This window comes from Danio rerio, chromosome 24 (assembly GCF_052040795.2).
Source record: "Danio rerio strain M-AB ecotype USA chromosome 24, GRCz13ab, whole genome shotgun sequence".
Taxonomy (NCBI): domain Eukaryota; kingdom Metazoa; phylum Chordata; class Actinopteri; order Cypriniformes; family Danionidae; genus Danio; species Danio rerio.
Genome location: NC_141044.1, coordinates 11,773,312 through 11,796,128, shown reverse-complemented (window position 1 = coordinate 11,796,128; position 22,817 = coordinate 11,773,312). Strand labels below are relative to the sequence as shown.

At 36.8% G+C, this 22,817-nt stretch overlaps 1 protein-coding gene across 5 annotated transcripts in view; it reads left to right on the top strand.

The window, feature by feature from the left end:
* myripb (myosin VIIA and Rab interacting protein b) overlaps window positions 1-22,817 on the top strand; it is a 239,441-nt gene that overhangs the window by 210,147 nt on the left and 6,477 nt on the right. For 3 of the 5 annotated variants that reach the window (XM_087308811.1, XM_087308812.1, NM_001353925.1), the window contains 5 exon segments: window positions 840-1,901; window positions 13,677-13,859; window positions 15,965-16,126; window positions 16,236-16,331; window positions 16,421-16,493. In XM_087308811.1, coding sequence (XP_087164937.1) covers window positions 840-1,901; window positions 13,677-13,859; window positions 15,965-16,126; window positions 16,236-16,331; window positions 16,421-16,493 — 1,576 coding nt within the window. 5 annotated transcript variants of the gene reach the window in all.

The window sequence follows — 22,817 nt, the reverse complement described above, 5'->3', positions numbered from 1 at the left end:
TAGGTAGTGCTGTCGCTTCACAGCTAGAAGGTCACTGGTTCGAGCCTCAGCTGGGTCAGTTTGCGTTTCTGTGTGGAGTTTGCATGTTCTCTCCGTGTTCACATGGGTTTCCTCCGGGTGCTCCGGTTTCCCCCACAGTCAAAACACATGTGGTACAGATGAATTGGGTAAGCTAAAATATCCGTAGTTTACGAGTGTGAATGAGTGTATATGGATGTTTCCCAGAGATGGGTTACAGCTGGAAGGGCATCCGCTGCGTAAAACATTTGCTGGATAAGTTGGCGGTTCATTCCACTGTGGCTACCCTGGATTAATAAAGAGACTAAGCCAAAAAGAAAATGAATGAATGAATGAATTCATCTTTGCAAATGCTTAGTAGATGATTCATAGTATGTAGTTATTATAAAGTGTTACCCAGAAAAGTTACTGCTTATCCATAGAATTTCTAATAAATAAATAAACTCAACAAAAAATGTGAATGAGTTAATTTAATTTATTATGTACAAATGCTTTGAACAAACCGAGTTTTTTTTTTTTTTTTTTTTTTTTAGAATTGACAGATCATTATTTATCATCATTTTAAACATGAAATGGGAATAACAAGTTTTAAAAGTTGCTTTAATATAGGCAGACCATATAAAAATAAAGGAAGAAAATGAGAAATCATTTGAAAATGATAGTTCATATTATATTCCAGCAGGTGGCACTGCAGGGCAAGATTTTACTTTAATTGGTATAATTGATGTAAACATCTTTTAGCTCAGTCATGAAGATTTGATTTAAAATAATTTTTTCTCTCTTGTGTTATTTTTCTCTCTCCACTCTTATCAACCTCTTAGGAGAACAGTACCGTCCTCCTCAATGCCATGATGATGCGCCGCCAACAGAGCCAGGAGAACACAGTCCCTCTGAATCACCAAACTCCAGACTCTGTGACCTCTCCAGACATTCTGACCTTTAACAGCATGTCTCCTGAACCTGAATATCAGAACACATTAGCTCATAACTCCAGTGCTGCCAGCCTGCCATTGCTGAGCCAGCTAGGCTCCAACAATCCAGGGTTCGCCCCTCAGGACCCTTTGCTCAGGGCCTCCCCTGTTAATGAAACACTGGAAGAGGAGCTGAAATACAAACTCAGTGAGCTGATTGGCCAAGTCAGCGAGAGGGATGTAAAATCATCAGATTTTGAGCCAATCAGTGAAGTGGGCAACAAGCAAGAGGACAGAGTAAGGGAGAAAGACAGTGGGAAACTAAGACCCAAGGAGAGGCGGGAGAGCAAGCGGGAAAGTAAATTGAGGGAAATGGAGAAGCAAAGTGAAAGACAAACAGTTAAACAGATGGATACAAGTGATGCTGTGAGACAGATAAATATTGAGAGACAAATGAAGAAAGAGAGGGAGCGACAGAGAGATATTGAAAGACAGGTAGAAAGAGAGCGGGAGAGACAAAGAGAGCTAGAGAAACAAATTGAGAAGGACAGAGAAAGGCGGCGAGAGATCGAGATGCAGGTCGAGAAGAAACAGGAAAAACAGAAAGAAATGGAGAAACAACTGAAACAAGAACAAGAGAGACAATCAGAGATTGAGCGAGACTTAGAAAAGAAAAGGAAAAGCATACGAATGGAAAAAGAGAAATTAGTGAGTGTGAAATCCAGAGAACGTGAACAGGAATTGGTGAGAGAAACAGGGGAAGCATCAGGTAGAGCGTTGAAGCGAAATAAGAGTTTGGAGGAATACAAATATGAAACCGAGAAAGAAAAGGTGAATAAAATATCTGCACAGAGAAGCAAATCAGAAACGTCAGCAGAAAGAAAGAAGCTTGATATAAAGACAGCAAGGTCTTTAACAGCATCTCCAGAAAGCGCCCCCTGCGGTCTGGAGGAGCCAAAGTCTCCATCAGAGGTATGTACTGGCTTTAGCCTGTATTACTAACAGTTCTCCTACACATATCACCCAGGCTTTGTTCTAAACTGTAGTGAACTGCCTAGTTAGACTCCAAAATCTCTTATTGACAATTTAGCAGGTGCCACTTTATATTAAGTGTCCTTACATACTATGTACTTCCATCAAAAAAATAAATACAATGTGCTTACTGTGTTTATGATGAATTTGAGAACACTTGTGGTGCTTTTGAGTTGGGATAAAGGTTGGGTTATGAACAGGTTTGGTGGTATGGGTAGGTTTAAGGGTGGGTTAAGGTGTAAGAGATGGTCAACATTGTATTTACAAATGTAATTACAAAAGTTAATTACAGATGTAATTACATACGGGTATTTAGTCAAGCATAAGTACACAGTAAATACATATATTTTCACAATAAGTATATTGTAACAAACTATTAATTTCTGTGTAAGTACGTATTAGTTAAGGCCACTTAATATAAAGTGGGACCATTTAGCCAATATTACCAATCTGGAACACCATGATTCTGTACAAACTGTATTACACTTTTTTTGGGATCCTCAAATCAGCCCTAAACAAATTGTATGTGCAAAATGAAGCCTTTAGAATCTGACGAGAAAAAGAAATGAGCACATCACTCAAAATATATAGTCCTTGCATTTACTCTCTAGGTTTGGGATTGATTTCAAAATTCGTATGGTTACTTGTAAGCCATTGCATGGTGTGGCTACACAATATCTGTAAGAATTAAAGCATCCATGTATGGACAACTGTAACTCTACACTGCCTGACAAAATCTTGTCTCCTATCCAAGTTTTAGGAACAACAAATAATAACTTGATTTCTAGTTGACCATTTGGTATCAGAAGTGGCTCATATGAAAGGCAAAGGCCTCTAGATCTTGCTTATTTTAGCAAAATAAAATATGATCATACCTTAATTTTTAATTATTTGATTATGACAGTAAGGTGTGACTTTGCTTTTCTGTGAGAATATTGGGTCCCTGTGGGTTCCAGTAGGTCAGTGTTTGTGATGATTGAGATGCGTTTCACCAAATGATTCAACAGAAAAATCTACCTTCTGCCACTTTTCCAAATGATCAACTAGAAGTCAAGTTATTATTTGTTGCTCTTAAAACTGACTTTTGTCAGGTAGTGTAGAGTTATTCATTTCTGGATAACTCTACCTCCAACTTGTGTACTACCTTTTTTAATCTATTAAAACATACTTGTTTTATTGACTTACATGTGTTTATTTTATCTAAAATGTATGCTCTGTTTTACATGTAGGTTTTGTTTGCATTCATCTAGATTTATTATCTACATCCCTTTCAGATCTAACTATATAAAATACAGCACTACCTTAAATAAAGCTTGAGTAGTAGATTTAGTATTAGTATTATTACAGTTCACTCCCCAATCTTGCTCTGAGACGACAAAAATTAATTTACTCACCATGTACTCACACTGAATTGAACACAAAACCAGCTGTTCTAAAGATTGTTGGGGGGGGGGGGCAGCTATTGACATCCATCGTATAGGAACGAAAAACTAATATGGAAGTCAGTTACTTTTTTTCCAGTGGTGTAAAGTAACACAGTACAAATACTCAAATTACTGTAATTGAGTAATTTTGCTCAGGAATTGTAATTTACTGAGTAGTTTTAAAAAGGTGTACTTTTACTTTTCCTTACTTTCCGTACATTTTTCGTGCAGTATTGGTACTTTTACTCCACTACTTTCTTTCAACCTGCAGTCACTACTTTATATTTTCTTGTCTATGGGGATTAGAAAGCACCTAACCTAAAATAAACCAAATATCAATGTCTACTGATGTTACAGCTTGTATATCTGATGAATAAATGTCAGTATTTGACATCAATATGATTTTAAATATTGGCTCGACGTTGGATTTGGGTCACTTTCTAACACGATTTTAAATCAACCAAATATCACCGTCATTTGATGTAGTTATTGGACATTAAAACAACATTGTCCTTACACACTGGCTAGACACTGAATTATGGTCATCTGACCTCACAATGTACAGTGTGGATCGAAAGTTTGGGCATCCCAGGTATAATATTGTATTATTGTGCATAAAGAAGCCAAGGAAAGATGGAAAAATATCTGTGACAAAGTAGAGCTTTGTCCCTACTGTGTGAGCAGCACACAGCTCAAACAAATACACGCACACACACTTACACACAGCACACAAACACCCACCGATCGTCATCGCGACTTACCGGTTACCCTGCTGTTGCCAATGTGGGTGCACACACGGACTTTGGATTTTTTGGTATTTGGACACTTTTGTGTGTGTGTGTGTATATATATATATATATATATATATATATATATATATATATATATATATATATATATATATATATATATATATATATATATATATATATATATATATATATATATATATATATATATATATATATATATTCTTCACTGTGGACTGTTTTCACCTGCCAGCACTGTAAATAAAACACTGTGCACAGGAGTGCTATTGTGTACACCATCATTTTTGTGGTCCCCCGAACCCAGTTTTCCCCACCAGAGCGAGCTGAGGCCCGCTCTGTCACATTATCCAAAAGGCATCAAATTACAGATTAGACAATCTTTTAATGTCAAAAAAGTTAGATTTTATTTCCTCATTTACACTTTAAAAAAAAACAGAAAACAAAAAAATGAGTTAATATCTTTCACTGCTCCCTTTGGCAAGTATCACTGCTTGTAAATGCTTTTTGAAGCCGGCCCAAAGTCTTTCAATTCTTGTTGAAGGTATCTATGCCCATTTTTCCTTACAAAACCCTTCTAGTTCTTTGGGATTTCAGGGTTGTCTTTCACGCACTGCTCTTTTAAGGTCTATCCATAGATTTTCAATTATGTTGAGATCAGGAGATTGTGAAGGCCATGGCAAAACCTTCAGTTTATACCTCTTGATGTAATCCACCATGGATTTTGAAGTACTGTATGTTTAGGATCATAAGTAGAAGCTCATCCACATTCGCTTGTCTATATGTTCATTTGCAAAGTTCAAACGCTGATTTTTGTGATTGAGAACAATCCATGATACTGCCAGGTCTCAGCTTTCCAAAGAGAGCAGTGCATGCAGGGTGCCAAAACTTTTGCAGACGCCATTTTTTGCTTTGTTATTTTGCAAGTGTAAATGATGGAAATAAAATCTAACTTTTTTTTTACATATATAAGAATGTCTAATCTGTAATTTGATGCCTTTTGGAGATTTTTTTAATTATTTTAAATCTTCTTTAAGGTGCCCAGACTTTCGATCATCACTGTGAATCTAACCTAATATTAACATCTTATGACGTTGTGTGCCTGCTGAGCAACATGTAAATGCATCAGTTTTTTACAGCTTAATACTCTCTACTCACTACTCTTGAGTACTTTTGAAAGGTCTACTTTTTACTTATACTTTGAGTAATATTTACAACAGATACTTTTACTCTACTTACACTACATTTTTAAGCAAGTAATAGTACTTTTACTTAAGTATGATTTATCCGTACTCTTTCCACTAATCATTTTTTCCAACATTCTTCATATCTTCCTTTCTGTTTAACAGAACACATAAACACAAACAGGTTTGGATCATCATGATGAGCAAATGATGACAAAATTCTTAATTTTGTGTGAGCTATTCCTTTATGGTGTGTCTTTAGCATCATTGCATATGTATTTATCATTTTAAGTAGCGCAGTTAAACAATCTGGTTTCATTTAAAATGCTATGTATTTCAATTGATTGCAATCATTGTATCACAATATTTTTATTGGAAAATGTAGGCAGTTCACAGTGGTTTGGAGTGAAGTCCCCAGTCACTCGAAGTGTGAATGGGTTAACTACAATTTGTGAAAACTGATATTATGCTCCCAACCTTGCTATCTGCACATAAATGAGTCTAAACATGATAATTTAAGTTGGACATGTTTGCGGATCACCTTTTTTACATCAACATTCTTTATAACCAATCATAGCCTTGCGCCTCAAAACTAGAAGCTAGTGATTGGTTAAATGTGGTTCCAAGAACATAAAAAGATGTTGATGTTCTTGTGTAATATAATGTTGTGTCTTATAAGAGGTCGAGCACCCTCAAAGGATGCTTGCTTCTAGAGAACCTTCCAGCTCTCTCTCTTTCTCTCTCGAACCCTCAAATGCATCTGCTGATGATTGAAAGGTCTTTGCTTTCATTGCAGATGTAAAGTGCACACAGAAAAGCATGCCGGATGAAAGCTTAATTCTGTGCTGCCATTGTAGCATAAGCAATGCACTGTATGATGCATGTACCAGCCTGCAGAAATAAATACAAAACCTCACTGAGAATATTTATAGGATTCTGACTATGGAATGCATAAGGGAATGGACTGTATGGATCCTCTTCACCTTATATCTGGCCTTGTCATTCCATCTCCACCCTGTTACTTGTCCATTATGTTAAAGGTTTATTCATTTAAACAAAGAATGACAATTATTGTATTATTTACTGACCCTCATGTCGTTCCAAACCAGTATGAATGTGTTTTATTACATTTTTATCCTGTGCTCCTTTCCACATATAAAAAAAAAACAAAGGTTGCTTCTGCCACCTCTCATTCCATGAGGAATCTATCATACACTTAATATTCTTATATTTACATTGCAGAAAAAGTAATTCATCTTTAAAGAGTAACTTGTTAAAATCTTTGAAATTAAGCCTGACTAATGTAGTATCACCTTATATTCAGTGATCAACCTTAGCAAAACTGGACCAAGACTAATATGTTTGGTCAAAAACATTCTACTTAACTGAAATAAAATAATACATTCACAATAAATGGGAAAAAAACTAAAACTAACTTAAACTTATAAGTCACTGAAAAACAAAGTGGAATAAAATGATAATTAGCAAAAATAATGATCACTTTCAGAATTAATAAGCACTCAGGCTATGATGGAAAATTTGATTTGCAGCTGTTCAGAAAAGTTACTATATAGATGCACTTGTGCAACCAAACACATCAGACAAACACAAGATTGTATACAGAAATACACTCACTGGCCACTTTATTAAGTACACCTGTCCAGCTGCTCGTTAAAGCAAATTTCTAATCACCTAATCACATGGCAGCATCTCAGTGCATTTAGGCATGTAGACAAGGTCAAAACAATCTGCTGCAGTTCAAACCAAGCATCGGAATGGGGAAGAGAGGTGATTTAAGTGACTTTTAACGTGTCATGGTTATAGGTGACAGACGGACTGGTCTGAATATTTCAGAAACTGCTGAGCTACTGGAATTTTCATGCACAACCATTTTTAGGATTTGTAAAGAATGGTCTGAAAAAGAGAAAAAATCCAGTGAGTGGATGATAGAATCAGAATTTGGCGTCAACAACATGAAAGCATGGATCTATCTTGCCTTGTATCAAGGGTTCAGGCTGGCAGTGGTGGTGTAATGGTGTGGGGGATATAGTATTGACACACTTTGGGCCCATTGATACCAATTGAGCCTCGTGTCCATGCCACAGTCGACCTGAGTATTGTTGCCGACCATGTCCATTCCTTTATGACCACAGTGTAATCTGCTGATAACACCTCATGTCATAATGCGCAAATCATCTGAGACTGGTTTCTTGAATATGACAAACTAACTAACTAAAACTAATGAAACTATTCATTAAATTAACCACAACTAAACTAAACTTTACAGTAATTTTATCGAAATAAAAACTAATTATAAATGCTAAACTAAAATGCCTTTGACACACGCAAAGAAAGAAAGAAAGAAAGAAAGAAAGAAAGAAAGAAAGAAAGAAAGAAAGAAAGAAAGAAAGAAGAGATTCCTTCTCTGTGCTTCTTTCCAGAGAGAGAGAAATAAATAAATAAACAAAAAGAATAAAATTAGGAAAGAAAGAAAGAAAGAAAGAAAGAAAGAAAGAAAGAAAGAAAGAAAGAAAGAAAGAAAGAAAGAAAGAAAGAAAGAAAGAAAGAAAGTTATACTGCTTTGGAATGACGTGGGTAAATAAATAATAATGTTTTCACACTTTGGTGAACTGTTTGTTTTTTATTTTTTATTTGTTTGGGTTTTCGCATATTTTATCTTTACCTCCACTCCTTTTTTCCTCTGTCTTTTTTCTCATTTGTCTCTCTCTCTGTCCAATCTCTCTGCATTTCTGTCTCTCTCTCTCTCTCTCTCTCTCTCTCTCTCTCTCTCTCTCTCTCTCTCTCTCTCTCTCTCTCTCTCTCTCTCTCCCTCTCTCTCTCATTCTCTCTCTCTCTCTAACCCTCTCTCTCCACTCCCTTCCTGTTGGTTCAGGAGGGTCTGAGTGATCATGCTCTACAGCAGAGGCTTCAGTTACTCTCCTCTCTCTTACATCAGGTGAGACACATCAAGATTTAAAAATTTTGTTGAGTTGGAGAGATGCCTCTGGAATCAAACATAGTCCATTCATAATCCTGCCTGAGAGCTTATTTGTATGTATTTCTATGTAGTTTTTTTTTTTTTTAATCTACAGAACTGATGGAGACATTGAAAGCAGGACATTATGGTCCTTTACCCTGGTTCTGAGCTGTTAGGTTTTCTTTCACTGTTAAAAGGCAATCAATAGGTTTTAAATTTTATCAGAAGAAGGCACTTGACCTTCGATAAATGATGTTTGTCTACTGCAAAAGATCAAACTAAGCATTGCATGTCCTGTTTTATTTTCATAAGCATATACAGTATTTGCAGATTTGTTTGCAGCCTATTATAATTAATATTATAGAGAACAGCAAAGGAAATTGCTTTCTAATAATAATATATATATATATATATATATATATATATATATATATATATATATATATATATATATATATATTTGTAAATAAATAATGCAGCAAAAGTGATCACTCCAGAAACAATTAAAGGGCCATGAAACCCCTCGTTTCAGCAGGGTATTTTCACACCTCAAATTTGTAAAAAGTCAGAAAAAATGGGTGTGTCTAGCTCTGTTTGGGTGAGAGTGTCGGGGGAGGGAAAGGGGGAAGAATTTGGTACCGCACATCGTATAAGAGAAAAAACCTGCATTTCTCGGTAACTCAGTTGCACTCGGTAGGTCAGAAAGCTGTGTGTAGACAATCCTGTCACAAAATGTGGTGAAAATTAAACACGATGGTCGGCAATAGTTTGCTTACAGTGTTCACGTGTTTACACTCAGAGAGCAGCATTTACAGCGGATCTTTCAGACCATAATATTGCAGTGATGTTAACGTAAGCCAAGTAACTTAGAAATCATTTTGCCAAAGGTCTGTCTTTAAACACTGAAAGAGTACTGCTGACCATACAAACTATAACTTTGCCATCTGAATGAACAAAGAAGGGGCGCTGATCGCACACACTTACAAAATCTGTAGACAGGACAGTCAACATATACTGGAGCTGTGTCTTTTTTTAAAGGAGACAAGCAGCAAATCCAGATTTCACCATTTCCAGATGAGAAAAGCTCTCGAGTAAAAATTTTCCATACAAATGTATTTCTGCCGCGCGTTGCTAAACTGATCCACACGTGAGTTCAGCAGCGCTCACATAGAGAGAAAATGAAAACAAAACCTTTACTGCAGCACATTATAAAAGCCACACTGATGACCTGTATCTCCAAAAATTTCTTATTCTTTTCCCACTCCTTTTGGAAACACAACGTAGCGTCTCTCTGCTGTCTGCAGCGTATACATAATAGAGCGCGCTGATTGGTTTGAACCAAGCCATACTCATGAATCAATGCAACACACTCAGAAACAAAATACTGTACTCCCAGGTACAGACATCCAGTCTACACGCTGGAATACACGCTAAGATCTCATGGCCGTGACGCAGCTTCAAAAAATTGTTTCAAACCAGAAATACGAATTTGCACAAAATAACGCAAAAACAACACATTTTTAGTTTTTAGTGAAATATATGTATCCTAATAGTGTTTTAGCAGTGTGGGACACATACGACTGTCAACAGTTTAAAAACTGTGTTTTGGTGTTTTGTGATCCTTTAAAAATATAGCTGCAAACAGCATTTATTGGGGCCTAGCAGCCCAGTGGCCACATCATAAACAAGCACAACAACAAGCTACAGAGCAACGTGAGAATTCTATAACTTTTTGGCAGCATGTTCTCAGCCAAATTTGGTGGCATCCTGACATAGTTTGGTCAATGTCCATCTAGATCACACACATTAATTTTGGTTTCAATACCTAACTCCATTGCAGTGATGCAGCCTCTAATGTCATCAGGCAGCATTACATCAAGTTTGTGCATATGCTAAATGACAACAGTTTTATCTATCGACATGAATTCCATAACTGTTGGTCTACATGGTACAAGCTTGATCCGAGTCAAATTTGGTTGAGATTGGACTAAGGGTCTAGGAGGAGTTAAAAAAGAATGGTTTAAACAAAATAAAAATGGCGGACAGAAAGTTTGGCAATTTATGGCTTAATTGGTATTCGTGTCGTCGGCATGACCCAAGGAACAATTTAATTAATCAAAATAAGCATATGCAATCAAAAGTTATTACCCAAAGTAAGTTTCATTAATAATAGCTAATGAATGTCTTATAACTCTTGACCCATGGGTGGCACTGTCACCAAGTATTTTATGGAGTTAACTTGTTAACTAAGGTTTAGCAGCAGAACCACGCCTCACTTTGTCTCCTTAAACAATCACCTACTCCCTTAAACTTATTTAAGGAAGACCATGCCTCTAGCACTGTTCTTCTCATTCTTTAAAAAACAACCCTCCCTCCCTTCATTTCCTCGCTTCCTATTCACAATCCTATAAACCTCTTCGCTCCTAAATGTTGGTTGAATCGGGGGGTTCAATCACTCTGCCAAACTATTACAGAGACAGTACCCCCACTCTGAGTTTCTGGGCATAGTAGGACGCCCAATCCCGCCTGTTCACCAGTCATCCTCTTACTCCCCTTTCCCTTCATCCCACTGTTCTCTTACCATCCTTTTCATCCCTACTGTAAAGTCTAGCTCAAAGTGTGGCATGGTCCATGCTAGTGAAATAAAATTTGGTGCAAATCAGCCAAACATTGTAGGTGGAGATCAAAAAGTTAAGGTTAGATGGCGGACAGGAAGTTAAGTTAATTAAGGCATAATTGGGATTGATATTCTCAGGACAACCCAAGGAATGTATCAAGAAAAGTTTTATAACAACTAGGAAAATTAGTCATTAGCATTTTTAGAAATTGTTATAACGTTTGACCAAAAGGATGCGCTTTGACGAAACTTTTTCCAAAATGGCTGACCTGGGAAAACCAGACATCATTCGACTCGGCATGCTCTGCCGGATGTAAATATGTAATTTTGGACAAAAGGTTAAGAAGTTATAAGCAAAAAAAGCCAGTTTTTTCTTATAAGGAGATATCCCCTTAAGTCAATTTCTGCAAGTTCTAGGTTAAATTTGTTCACAAGTTAGTCACAAACAGTTAGTCTAATCAACTCGCATTCAATGACTCAGAATAGTCTGTAGATCTTGTGATTCAATTTTGGGGAAAATTTAAAAAAACACCAGGTTTAAAAAAAATAAATAAAAATAGGGAAAAAATTTCATGACGGAAAAGGACATTATAGGGTGCGTTTGAATCGGCTTGAGCCAAGGAATCACAGAAAATTTTGGTTGACCTATTTAATTTAAAGTTATAACGATAAACATAAGTGAAACTTTAAACAAGTGGTGGTGCTGAAGAGTTTTAGTCAGAGAGTTGTTGTGGTTGAAGATCAGACTGTCGGCCCCTCTATCAGTTTGCCAAATTTTTCACAAGTGCCGCAAACGGTTCATAGGGCTGCCATAGACTCCCATAGAGCAAGAAGAGGAAGCCAGAAGAAAAATAATAAGAACCTTTACTCTTAAACCTTTATGAGTCTCTGTCTTTTGTTGATCACGAACAAACACAAAATATTATTGAAAGACAAAGGGTCCAAGCAACCAGCTTTTTCCTAAATATTTTCTTTTGTATTTAATAGAAGAAAGAAACTCAAATAGGTTTTTTAACAAGTGAAGAGTGAGCAAATGATTTTTGGGCAAACAATGGCTTCCATAAGATTTACACTTTGTATGCTGTTTATCATTTAACATTTGGGCGTTTGGTATTATATTTATCCGATGCTGCAGACTACCTGTTTTTTCCCCGTTTCCTTACTATACACCATTTCCCCACCCCCCTCACCCAGCTAGCAGCTAGTGGTGTACTGCTAGAGCCACTCATACTCTGAGGGCTGAGTTTGGATCAATTATTTCTGTGATCAAAGCCTAAACCAACCGAACCATTAATTGATTCCTCAAGTATTCATTACTGAATCACAGTCTTTCTTCCTGTCTCTTTCATTCTCACTTTCCCGTCTTGAAAAGTCATTTATCCTCTTCTTATTACCCTCTCTCATGTGTACTTACTGTCTTACAAACACACGCAAGTAAACATGCGCATCTCATATTGATGACCTAGTAGTGTAGATGAACTCTGATCCCATTACACTTTGAAAAAGTTATTGACGATAGTGGATGTGTCATATCCTTTCACAATCTTGGGATGACGTGTGGTCAGATCTAAGTCTGAGAGGTTTTTACGTTCTTAAGTAAGAACATTTTGATCTCTTATAGATTTATTAAATGAATATTTGGTCGATATTTTTTATGTATTTTTGATGTATTTTATGATTTTTTTTCTTCATGGATCACAGTTTCACAAATAAAATACTTTTTTGTTTGTTTTAATAATGGACTTATTTTTTTAACAAGAGTATGTTGGGGATTGTTAATTCAAAACTGAAAAAAATCATTTACCAACCTTTACTTGATCCAAACCGGTGTGAATTTTTTTCTTCTGCTGAACAAAAATGATATTTTGAAGAAACCTGTAATCGTTGATTTCCTTAGCATTTGTTTCTGATATCTGCTTTTGTGTTCTACAAAATAAACAACCATTTGACGATAAGTAAATAGCAAAGAAATTTTTTTTTTTGTTTGTTTTTGGATAAACTACCCCTTAATGGTGTTGTCTTAATTTCAAATTGCCCTCAACAATGTATTTTCACCTCTCAATACCCCTTTCATTAACATATGTCTAGGTCTCTTTCTTTTTCTCTCATTGTACACTTATTCTGTTCATTGATCCAACAGCTGAGCATGACAAGCTATACACCCATGCCTAATTTAGAGGGGATAGCTACATGATTCGCAATTAATTCACATTTGGGTTACTTTTTTATTATATGTTTTCATGGCTTTTATTTAGAAAGGCTACCCTGCAGACACAGGAAGTCAACATGATGTCATATTGACATTGTACTCTAACGTCATGGGGATGTTGTATTTTGTTTGGAAATGAAAATCAGGTTGACGTCAGAACCCAAACTGAGGCCGACCTCAATGTTCAACCTCCAACCTAAAATCAATCTGAAATTAACCATATATTAATGTCTAATCATGTGACACCTTGTCGTTGTGTGGATGTTACCACTATTTCATCTATCAGATATTGGATTTTGGTTACTTTCTAACACAACTTAAAATCAACCAAATATCAACATAATTTGACGTCGTGATTTTATGTCAAAATAATCTTGTCCTTAGATGCTGGCTAGACATTTAATTTTGGTCACCTGATGTCATGACTTAAATCTCACCTAATATTAACGTCTTATGATGTTGTGCGTCTGCTGTGTATAAGATTTGTTTATCAGTGGTTTTCTCTGTTTCATGTATTCTCTGGTGGATGTGGAGCAGAAGTACTCTGCTGCGTCTTTATGCAGCATCACCACAGAGGTTCTGAAGGTCCTAAACGCCACAGAGGATTTGCTTGGTGAGGCAGAATGCAAAGTTTATGATCCCTCTCCAGCTGGCACACCCATATCCTCAGGTCCTGTCAACAAGAAGCTGGACCATCAACTTACTAAGATGGAGGAAAATGTAAGGTTCCCTGTTCCCAGCACATTACAATATCAACAGGAAATTCCAATATCAATCTGCAAGGGAAACTGATTAATTTAGCTTAATATGAAGCATTTAACAGATTTATAAGGAATTAAATTTCTTTTAAGCTTTATAGGGGATTAAAACACTGTACATCTAATCATTTGAACAACCATGAACTCTTCAACAAATTTAAAAGGGTTACTTCACCCCAAAAAACAAAATTTCTGTCAAATACTCACCCTCATTTCTTCATTTTCGAAGGACAAATTAAGATAAAATCATAGCACTCCCTTACCTTCCATAAACAGAAACAGTCATGAGACCTTCAATGTCCAGAAAATGAACCAAAAACATTGTCAAAACAGTTCAAGTGACTTCAATAGTTCAATTATAATCATAAAGTGTTCTTACTGTACTTCAGGTTAATTTCCAGCTGTATGCATTCCTATTATACTTTATGGGTTGATTTTCAACTGTTGTTACTTGAAAAGTAGCATTTAGATCATAACATACATACATGCATACATACATACATACATACAGTACATACACATGCATGCATACAGTGAGGACAGAAAGTGTTCAGACCCCCTTAAATGTTTCACTCTTTATTATATTTTGTTATGCTGTATTGTTATATATAAGTTCATTTTCCCTATTTACGTACACAGTACCCATATTTATAGAAAAACACAGAATTGTTGACATTTTTGCAGATTTATTAAAATAGAAAAACTGAAATATCACATGGTCCTAAGTATTCAGACACTTTTCTGTGACACTCATATATTTAACTCCATTTCTTTTGATCATCCTTGAGATGGTTCCACACCTTCATTTGATTTCAGCTGTGTTTGATTGTACTGACTGGACTTGAATAGGAAAGCCACACTCCTGTCTATATAAGACCTTACAGGTAACAATGCATGTCAAAGCAAATGAGAATCATGAGGTCAAAGGAACTGCCTGTAGAACTTAGAGACAGAATTGTGGCAAGGCACAGATCTGGTCAAGGTTAAAACATTTTTTGCTGCAATTAAGGTTCCTAAGAGCACTGTGGCCTCCATAATCCTTAAAGGAAAGACATTTGGGATGACCAGAACTCTTCCTAGAGCTGGCCGTCTGGTTTTTGTGGAGAAACCAGGCACTGCTCATCACCTGTCCAATACAGTCCCAACAGTGAAGCATAGTGGTGGCAGCATCATGCTGTGGGGGTGTTTTTCAGCTGCAGGTAAAGGACGACTGGTTGCAATTGAGGGAGAGATTAATGTGGCCAAGTGCAGGAATATTCTGAACAAAAACCTTCTCTAGAGTGGTCAGGACCTTAAACTGGGCAAAAGGTTTACTTTCCAACAAGACAATGACCCTAAGCACACAGCTAAAACAATAAAGGAGTGCATTCACAACAAATCTGTGACAGGACTTGAATGGCCCAGCCATAGCCCTAACTTAAACCTTGTTGACGACCTCTGGAGAGACCTAAAAATGGCTGTCCACCAATAATTACGATCCAAACTGAACTTGTTGCATCTTTTCCAAAAAGACTCAATGGCTATATTTTATCAAAGGGGTACTTCAACTAAATATTGAGCTAAGGATCTGAATACAGGATCATGTAATATTTTTTTCTCTTTTTAAGAAATCAGTAATAATGTCAACAATTCTGTGTTTTTCTGTTAATATGGGGTGCTGTGTGTATATTAATTAAGAAAAACTTAATGATAAATGAATAAGGATTAAATTATTTTAGCAAATGGCTGCAATGTAACAAAGAGTGAAAATGTTAAGGGGGTCTGAACATTTTATGTACACACTGTAAATAGTTAAATAAATGTAAAACCATGAAATATGGGATTTACCAAAAGATGGCTGCAATTCACTATTGACGTGTGTAATCTTGTAAGACAATGTTGTGCTGCTCTAGATTACTGCAGGTTTACTAAATGAAATGTAGCTGTTGTCGAGCTATTCCACTACATACTGGAAAAAGTTATATTGTGTCATAAGTAGCTGAGCTACTGTCAAGCTACTAAAAATATAGCTAAGCTAGTAGCTTCAGATTCAGATCTTACTTCAATTAACTTGTTCTCTATGTACAGGTGTATTTGGCAGCAGGGGCTGTGTACAGCCTAGAGGGGGCGCTGGGTGACTTAGAAGAATGTGCACGCAGCATCAGCAGCTCCACCACAGACACAGAACTAGCCTTCTTGGAAGACCAGGTTGCCACTGCTGCTGCTCAGGTGCAGCAGTCAGAGCTCCAGGTACATGTTTGCAGCGTAATGCAGAGCAGTCCTACTTTTGGTTTTGCTTTCGCAATATAGTATTAGAATTTTTCAGGTGCAAATTTTCATGTGTCTTTGTTCTTGGCAGATATCAGATATTGAGGCAAGAATATCCGCTCTCAAAACTGCAGGTCTGAATGTATCTGCGTGTACACGTTTTTCCAAGTACAAATCTAAACCTATGGTGAGTTTCAGTCTATTTAGAGACAAGCAGGATACATCTACATGGAATCAATTTGGCTCATGCTATTTGTGATTTTTTTTTCCTGTCAGCCACAAACACTAGACTCTTCTCGCCATCAGAGGAGAAAGCTACCTGCTCCTCCTCTCAGAACCATGTTATCAGGTATGAACATATACTAACATTTATTAGTTTAAAAAAGGATTAATTAATTATTTAGTTAATTCTTTAATTGACAGTCCACACATTTTGTCTGCTAGAATCCATGTCTCCTGTAGCCCTGTGCTAATTTTGTGAGTGGAACAGACCACTAAAGACATCCCACCTTTCTGTATTTAGTTTAAATTTGGCCTGTCAAAACATGTTATACCAGGTTACTTATCAATAAAATGATCCATCATCATTTTCACGTATCCTATAAATGATGTCTGATCAGTTGCATTACATGTTTGAAGTGCTGTTGAGTTGTATGAGATATGTGCTTGTCATTTGTACATTACATTTGCTTTTTATGTAATCTTCTTGCTAAAATATGCTGAGATCGGAACAGTTACTAAAGTAACCCTTATTCCTTGAGGGGGGAATGGAAATGCTATGTGGAAAATTCCACTATGGGGATTTGATCATAAGCCAATCATCAGAAAAAGTAATAAAATGGGACAATGAAATGCCAATGAGTTGGCAGTGTCAGCATGCACAGCTGGCATCAATTATGTATGATGTATGATACATCAAAAATGTATGGAATACACCACAGCGATTGAACCTTTCCACTAGTGAGAGGTTTGTCAGGCTACAGCGTGAGCACATATATCACATTTTCAACCTGTCGCTTAACCTAGCAGCTGTGCCTACATGCTTTAAAACCACCTCTATTGTGCCAGTGCCGAAACACTCCAGCTCAACATGCCTAAATGACAATCGCCCTGTAGCACTCACACCCATCATCATAAAGTGCTTTGAGCGGTTGGTCCTGGTACATCTGAAAGACTCTCTGCCATCCACTGGACCCAAATCAGTTTGCCTTACGTGGCAACAGGAGCACAGAAGATGCAGTCTCTATAACACTGCACTTTGTACTCACACAATAAAAACATTAATGCACGAATGCTGTTTGTTGACTTCAGCTCAGCATTGAACACTGTCATTCCCTCTAAGTTAATGATCTAATTTAGAGACCTGGATATCGACACATCTCTGCAACTGGGTTATGCACTCAATGTTAGATCAGGCCACATCTGCTCCACCACCGTCACGCTCAACATTGGTGTACCACAGGGCTGTGTGCTGAGCCCCTTCCTCTACTCCTTTTTTACCATCGACTGTAGGCCTCTGAACAGATCTAACACCATCATCAAATTTGCAGATGACACCACAGTGATTGGTCTAATCAGCAACAATGATTGGTGCACCGAAAATAATCTGCTCCTTAACACCAACAAGACCAAGGAGCTCATTGTAGACTTCAGGAAGAGACAAACAGGCTCACATGATCCCATCTACATCGATGGGATGGTCGTTGAGCCTGTCTCATTTTTTAAGTTCCTGGGAACCCACATTTCAAAGGATCTTTCCTAGACCACCAACACCTCCAGCCTGGTCACGAAGGCTCACCAGCGCCAATTTTTCCCAAGGCAACTTAAGTAGAACCAGCTTCCATCAGCTGTCTTGGTGAACTTCTACTTCTGCATAATAGAAAGCAACCTGACCAACTGCGTCACAGTCTGTTATGGAAGCTGCTCTGAGCGTAAGGCACTGCAACGGGTGGTGAAAACTCCCCAACGCATCACAGGGACCACACTGCCAGCCATTGAGGCAGTGAGTCTGTGCCGAGCACGCAGTATTCTTAGGGACACCTCTCACCCTGCTCACACTGTTTACACTCCTGCCTTCCGGAAAACAGTGATGGCATAGATTGCCCGCAAGCACCGCAATAACATTAGCATAAACGCATGGTCATCAAAAGCTGCTTGACCGTGTTGCTCTTTTAGGAAACTCAACTCGATCGTCTGCTGCCGTGTATTGCAAACTCTGGACCGGAAGAAGCAGCCTGCTTTCTCGTTCTCTCTCTCTCTCTGTGAAAAACACTTGCTGAAACCCTCAAAAGACTCTCTCAGAATCTTCTTAAAGGCTCTGAAAGCAAAAAAACATGCCTCTGCGTTGCGCTGTCTTTATACAATACTGATTGTAATTGATGCCAGCTGTGCACGCTTACACTGCCAAGTCATTGGCATTTCATTGTCCTGTTTTATTACTCTTTGAGGTGATTGGCTTCTGACGAAATCCCCATAATGGAAGTTTCTACATAGCATTGAAATTCCCCTTACAACGAGGAACTAAGAATGCTATACTGAATAAATTAAATTGTGATTGAATATTAAATGCAAATAGTAAATGACAAAATTTATAGTTAACCATTTAATAACTTTTTGAATGTGCTCTGACATTACAGTATGTAAGATTTGTCAGTTAATTTTTCAGTGTGAGACAGTTCTTGTCAAACTGGTACACAAAATGTGTCTTTTGTTGCATGGGTGTATTTGTGGAAATAGTCGAAAACACATTGGGCTCTATTTTAATGATCTAAGCGCATAGTCTAAAGCAAATTGTGCACAAGCTCTAATCCACTTTTGCTATTTTAAGGATGGAAAAAATGATCTGCCAGCACATAGTCTTAAAGGGTTGTCTATATTCTCCTAATGAGTTATGAATGTGCTTTGGCCATAACATGCATTAAACTAATTAGAGTCTCATCTCTTATTCTCTTAAAAATTCAGTTGGGTTGTGCCATGGCGCATTCGCTATTTACATGGTGGAATATGTAAGCATAAAATCTGAATGCTTCACTAGCCAGAAAACAAACAAAAAAAAAAACATCCTATTCTTTTGCCTCATATGGTGATGCATACATTTTCAAATTCTGAAAGATGGACAAATATAAACTTGTTTACTTTAGACCAGCTTTTAGTTGGTCAACGGCGTGGTTGCCGTGGTATTTCAGTTTCTCAAAATAGCACCATGGCAACAATATGCCGTAACACACCTTGTTTTTAGAACAACACACATATAATTCCACAAAGTGACGCAAATGCGGATTTACTATTTGCACAATGTGGCACAAATTGTGAAAATGAGGGTTGTGCTGGTCTGAAAATAGCAACAAATCATGCCATACACGTTTTGCGCCTTATTGCACCAGGTGTATGATAGGATCTATAGCCTCTATGCGGTATTTGCTGATTCCAGTGGTTATAACTTAAACATCGATTTTACTTTTTTTTTTATTACAAACATACACTGTTTTAAAAACTTTTTTTGAGGTGCAGCTGATCACAGAGAGTTGGAACAGATCTTTTAATCCCTGTTTTTTTGCGAATTCTGTTTTGATGACATGTGTAAACCCATTACTATAAAGACATGTTAATACATGCCTTTCAGTCAATTCGGTGGGCAGGGAAAAATGCACACGTATGTGATGTTGCAATTGACCTAAAAATTGGATCATCTGTTAACATCGGGAAATTTTAAATAAGAGATTTGTTGTGTTTATACCTTTCCGATATGATAGTGGACACACTATACCTAAACACAGTTCTGTCTAAACAAAATTTAGTTTCCAAAATTTGATTTTCCATCATACCTGTTGGTGCCTTTTAGAAACAATTGCATTTTGTGTAGATATTTTGTTTATTTCCCACTGTAAATATATAAAAACTTATTTTTATTGTAAATACATTGCTAATAACGTATTTTGAACTTTAAATGCAATTAGTTTTATTTTTTGAACCATCAGATTCCAGATTTTCTCTGCCAAAAATTGACCGATCCAAACAATTTATTCAGCTTTCAGGCAATGTATAAATCTCAATTTCCAAATATTGACCCATATGACTTATATTTTGGTCCAGAATCACATTTTTTATTTATGAATTTTCCACAATCAGCAATCAATGAGCAAAAATACACAAACTGGATCAGAATTCATACATTTAATAATTGACTGGCATTATGGTTTTACTTTTGTTTTTGTTTTGTTTTGTTTTTTGGAGGGGGGGGGGTCTAGTCGTGTCTAACTGCCAGTTTTAAGCTCTATATATGAAATAATGTTTTATAGTACAATAGACGCATTAGACTTAGGGCTCTATTTTGATGATCCATGGGCAAAGCGCAGAGCACAAAAGCAATTGGAGCATGTCGGAATCCACTTTTGCTAATTTAAAAACGGAATTTAAGAAGAGCTTTGCGCCGCGGCGCATGGTTTAAAAGGGTTAAGCTTATTTTTTTAATGAGTTATATGTGTGTCTAAATAATAAACTAATCAGAGTCGCATCTCCCATTCCCTCTAAGAGTCAGTTGCATTGCGCTATAGTGCATTTGCTATTTACATGACTGACTTTGTAAGTGGAAAAGTGAAATTTCACTAGCAAGAAAACAGTTAAACAGAGCATCTGCAGCGTGAGAATGAGAGATAAGGCCTTCTCATTATCTACTTTCACTTTCGCTCACGTGTATAGGGAAATCTTGTACCCACAGACATCAATTAGCCTATAAATAATTAATTTTGTTTGTTAAGTGCAAATATTTGTTTCAAAACTATTTCTTAATTCAGTTCTAATTTACAAGAAACGAATAAATGAGCAATAATGACAAAGTGTGTTCAAACAACTGAGTTATATCCAAATACACATGCTATGCCCCATATGGTCCTTAACCTGACAGGTGGGCAAATCTAAACTTGTTTTTAATGCAAGAAATATACATATGCATATGATAAATAATACTGCTAATAATAATAACAATATACAAAAGCATTGTTAAGCAAATTGTTATGAATAAATTGAAAAAGCCCTCCGAGATAAATAGGGCATGACAGTTTGGTTTTTATATTTATGTAGGCTTGAAAATAATATGTTTTGGAATATTTTAATCCATTATATTTTTATCATATATATAAAACGACTCTTGTGCCAAGCTGAAACTAGCAAACAACTATTGCGTCGCGCCTTGCGCCGCATTGCGCCGGGTGTATGATAGAGCCCTTAGTGTTTTAAAAATGAATAGTTTTAATGTTGGATTTAGTTTTTTTGTTTTTTTTTGCTTGTGGCTCGCCAATAGTTGAACTTGCTCTAATACATAAAATAAATGTTTAATAATGTGAAATAAGTGTAAAATAAGCTTGGCCATGGTTTATATGGGGAGAAAAGTCTGTTGAAGGTAGTTCCTCATAGTTCTTCAGCACTGATGTGAGCATGCCGTCTTTCATGAATCTCAACCCAATTATCTGTGTGTGTGGCAACTTTATACCAGTTACAACAAAGGATATAACACTGCTTTGACCTCCCTTGGAGATTCTAGATTGCATACACATGACAGCTGATATCCCACAGGATTTCACACCTACACACAGCTGTATGTGCCATTTGGTTTACACCAATCAGTCTGTATGGGTCAAGCATCTGTATGGACTATTTTGTCCACATCTTTTCACCAAAATCATGCACAAAATCTTTAAGAATCTATTTTATCCTTCACCCAGTCTACCATAGTTCATATGGATATTATCACTTTCTCTACACCTTCATACCTCAATGGAGTAAAGAACATTTTCAGAAACACAGAAAGATAAATCACGTCTTCCTCTGTGTGCTTTATCTGTGATCACATGGTATGAACCTGCTAACATCCTCAAGGCTACAATTTCATGTGGTTCAGCAAATAAGCACCTTTTTCTTCCTCTGACGTTGAACGGGGGGGGGGGGGGGGGGGGGGATGCATCTATTTTCACACTAACTGACATTACACATTTTGATTTGAAAAGAAAGGTGAAATGAGCAACCAGTGAAAAGGTGCAAGACTTAATGTACCATGTAGAGACACTGGAAAAAGAAAAAAAGAGTCCATTAGAGAAGAAACCCAGATTCGGCCAGTAGTATTATCTCTGTTCCTTCTTCGTCTTCCCTGCTTAATCTTCCTACTAATTAGCAGGGTTTCAGTTTAGCGCTGTCCATTGATAAGGCTATGACTCATCTTGATTCCTTTATTTCACATTAGCTGTGGATTGAAAGGACAAATATACATATTCTAGTTCAGTTGTTAGTCACACAAACCAACCAAATAAGGAGACCGTAACAGCTTGTACGAGGCCTGAAGTGGTTCTTTAGCCAGCGTTGCACATATTATCATTGTTTGCTCTTTTTTACCCAAAACTCTTAAGTGCTGTACAGCAAAATCTGTCATCAAAATGTATTTACTTTATATGTGGACAATAATCTGTACATTAAAGGCTTAGGTCATTTGGTTCTCTTTATTCAGTTGAACGCAAAAGAAGATTGCTTGTTGATGGTATCCATTAAATTCCATAGTATTTCATTTGCCTAGTATGGAAGGCAACATGAAGGAGAGTAAATGGTGAGATAATTTTCACTTTGGGTGAACTATCACGAAATCACAACTTACAGCTCACTGCACTTAAATGTATTATTATTTTCT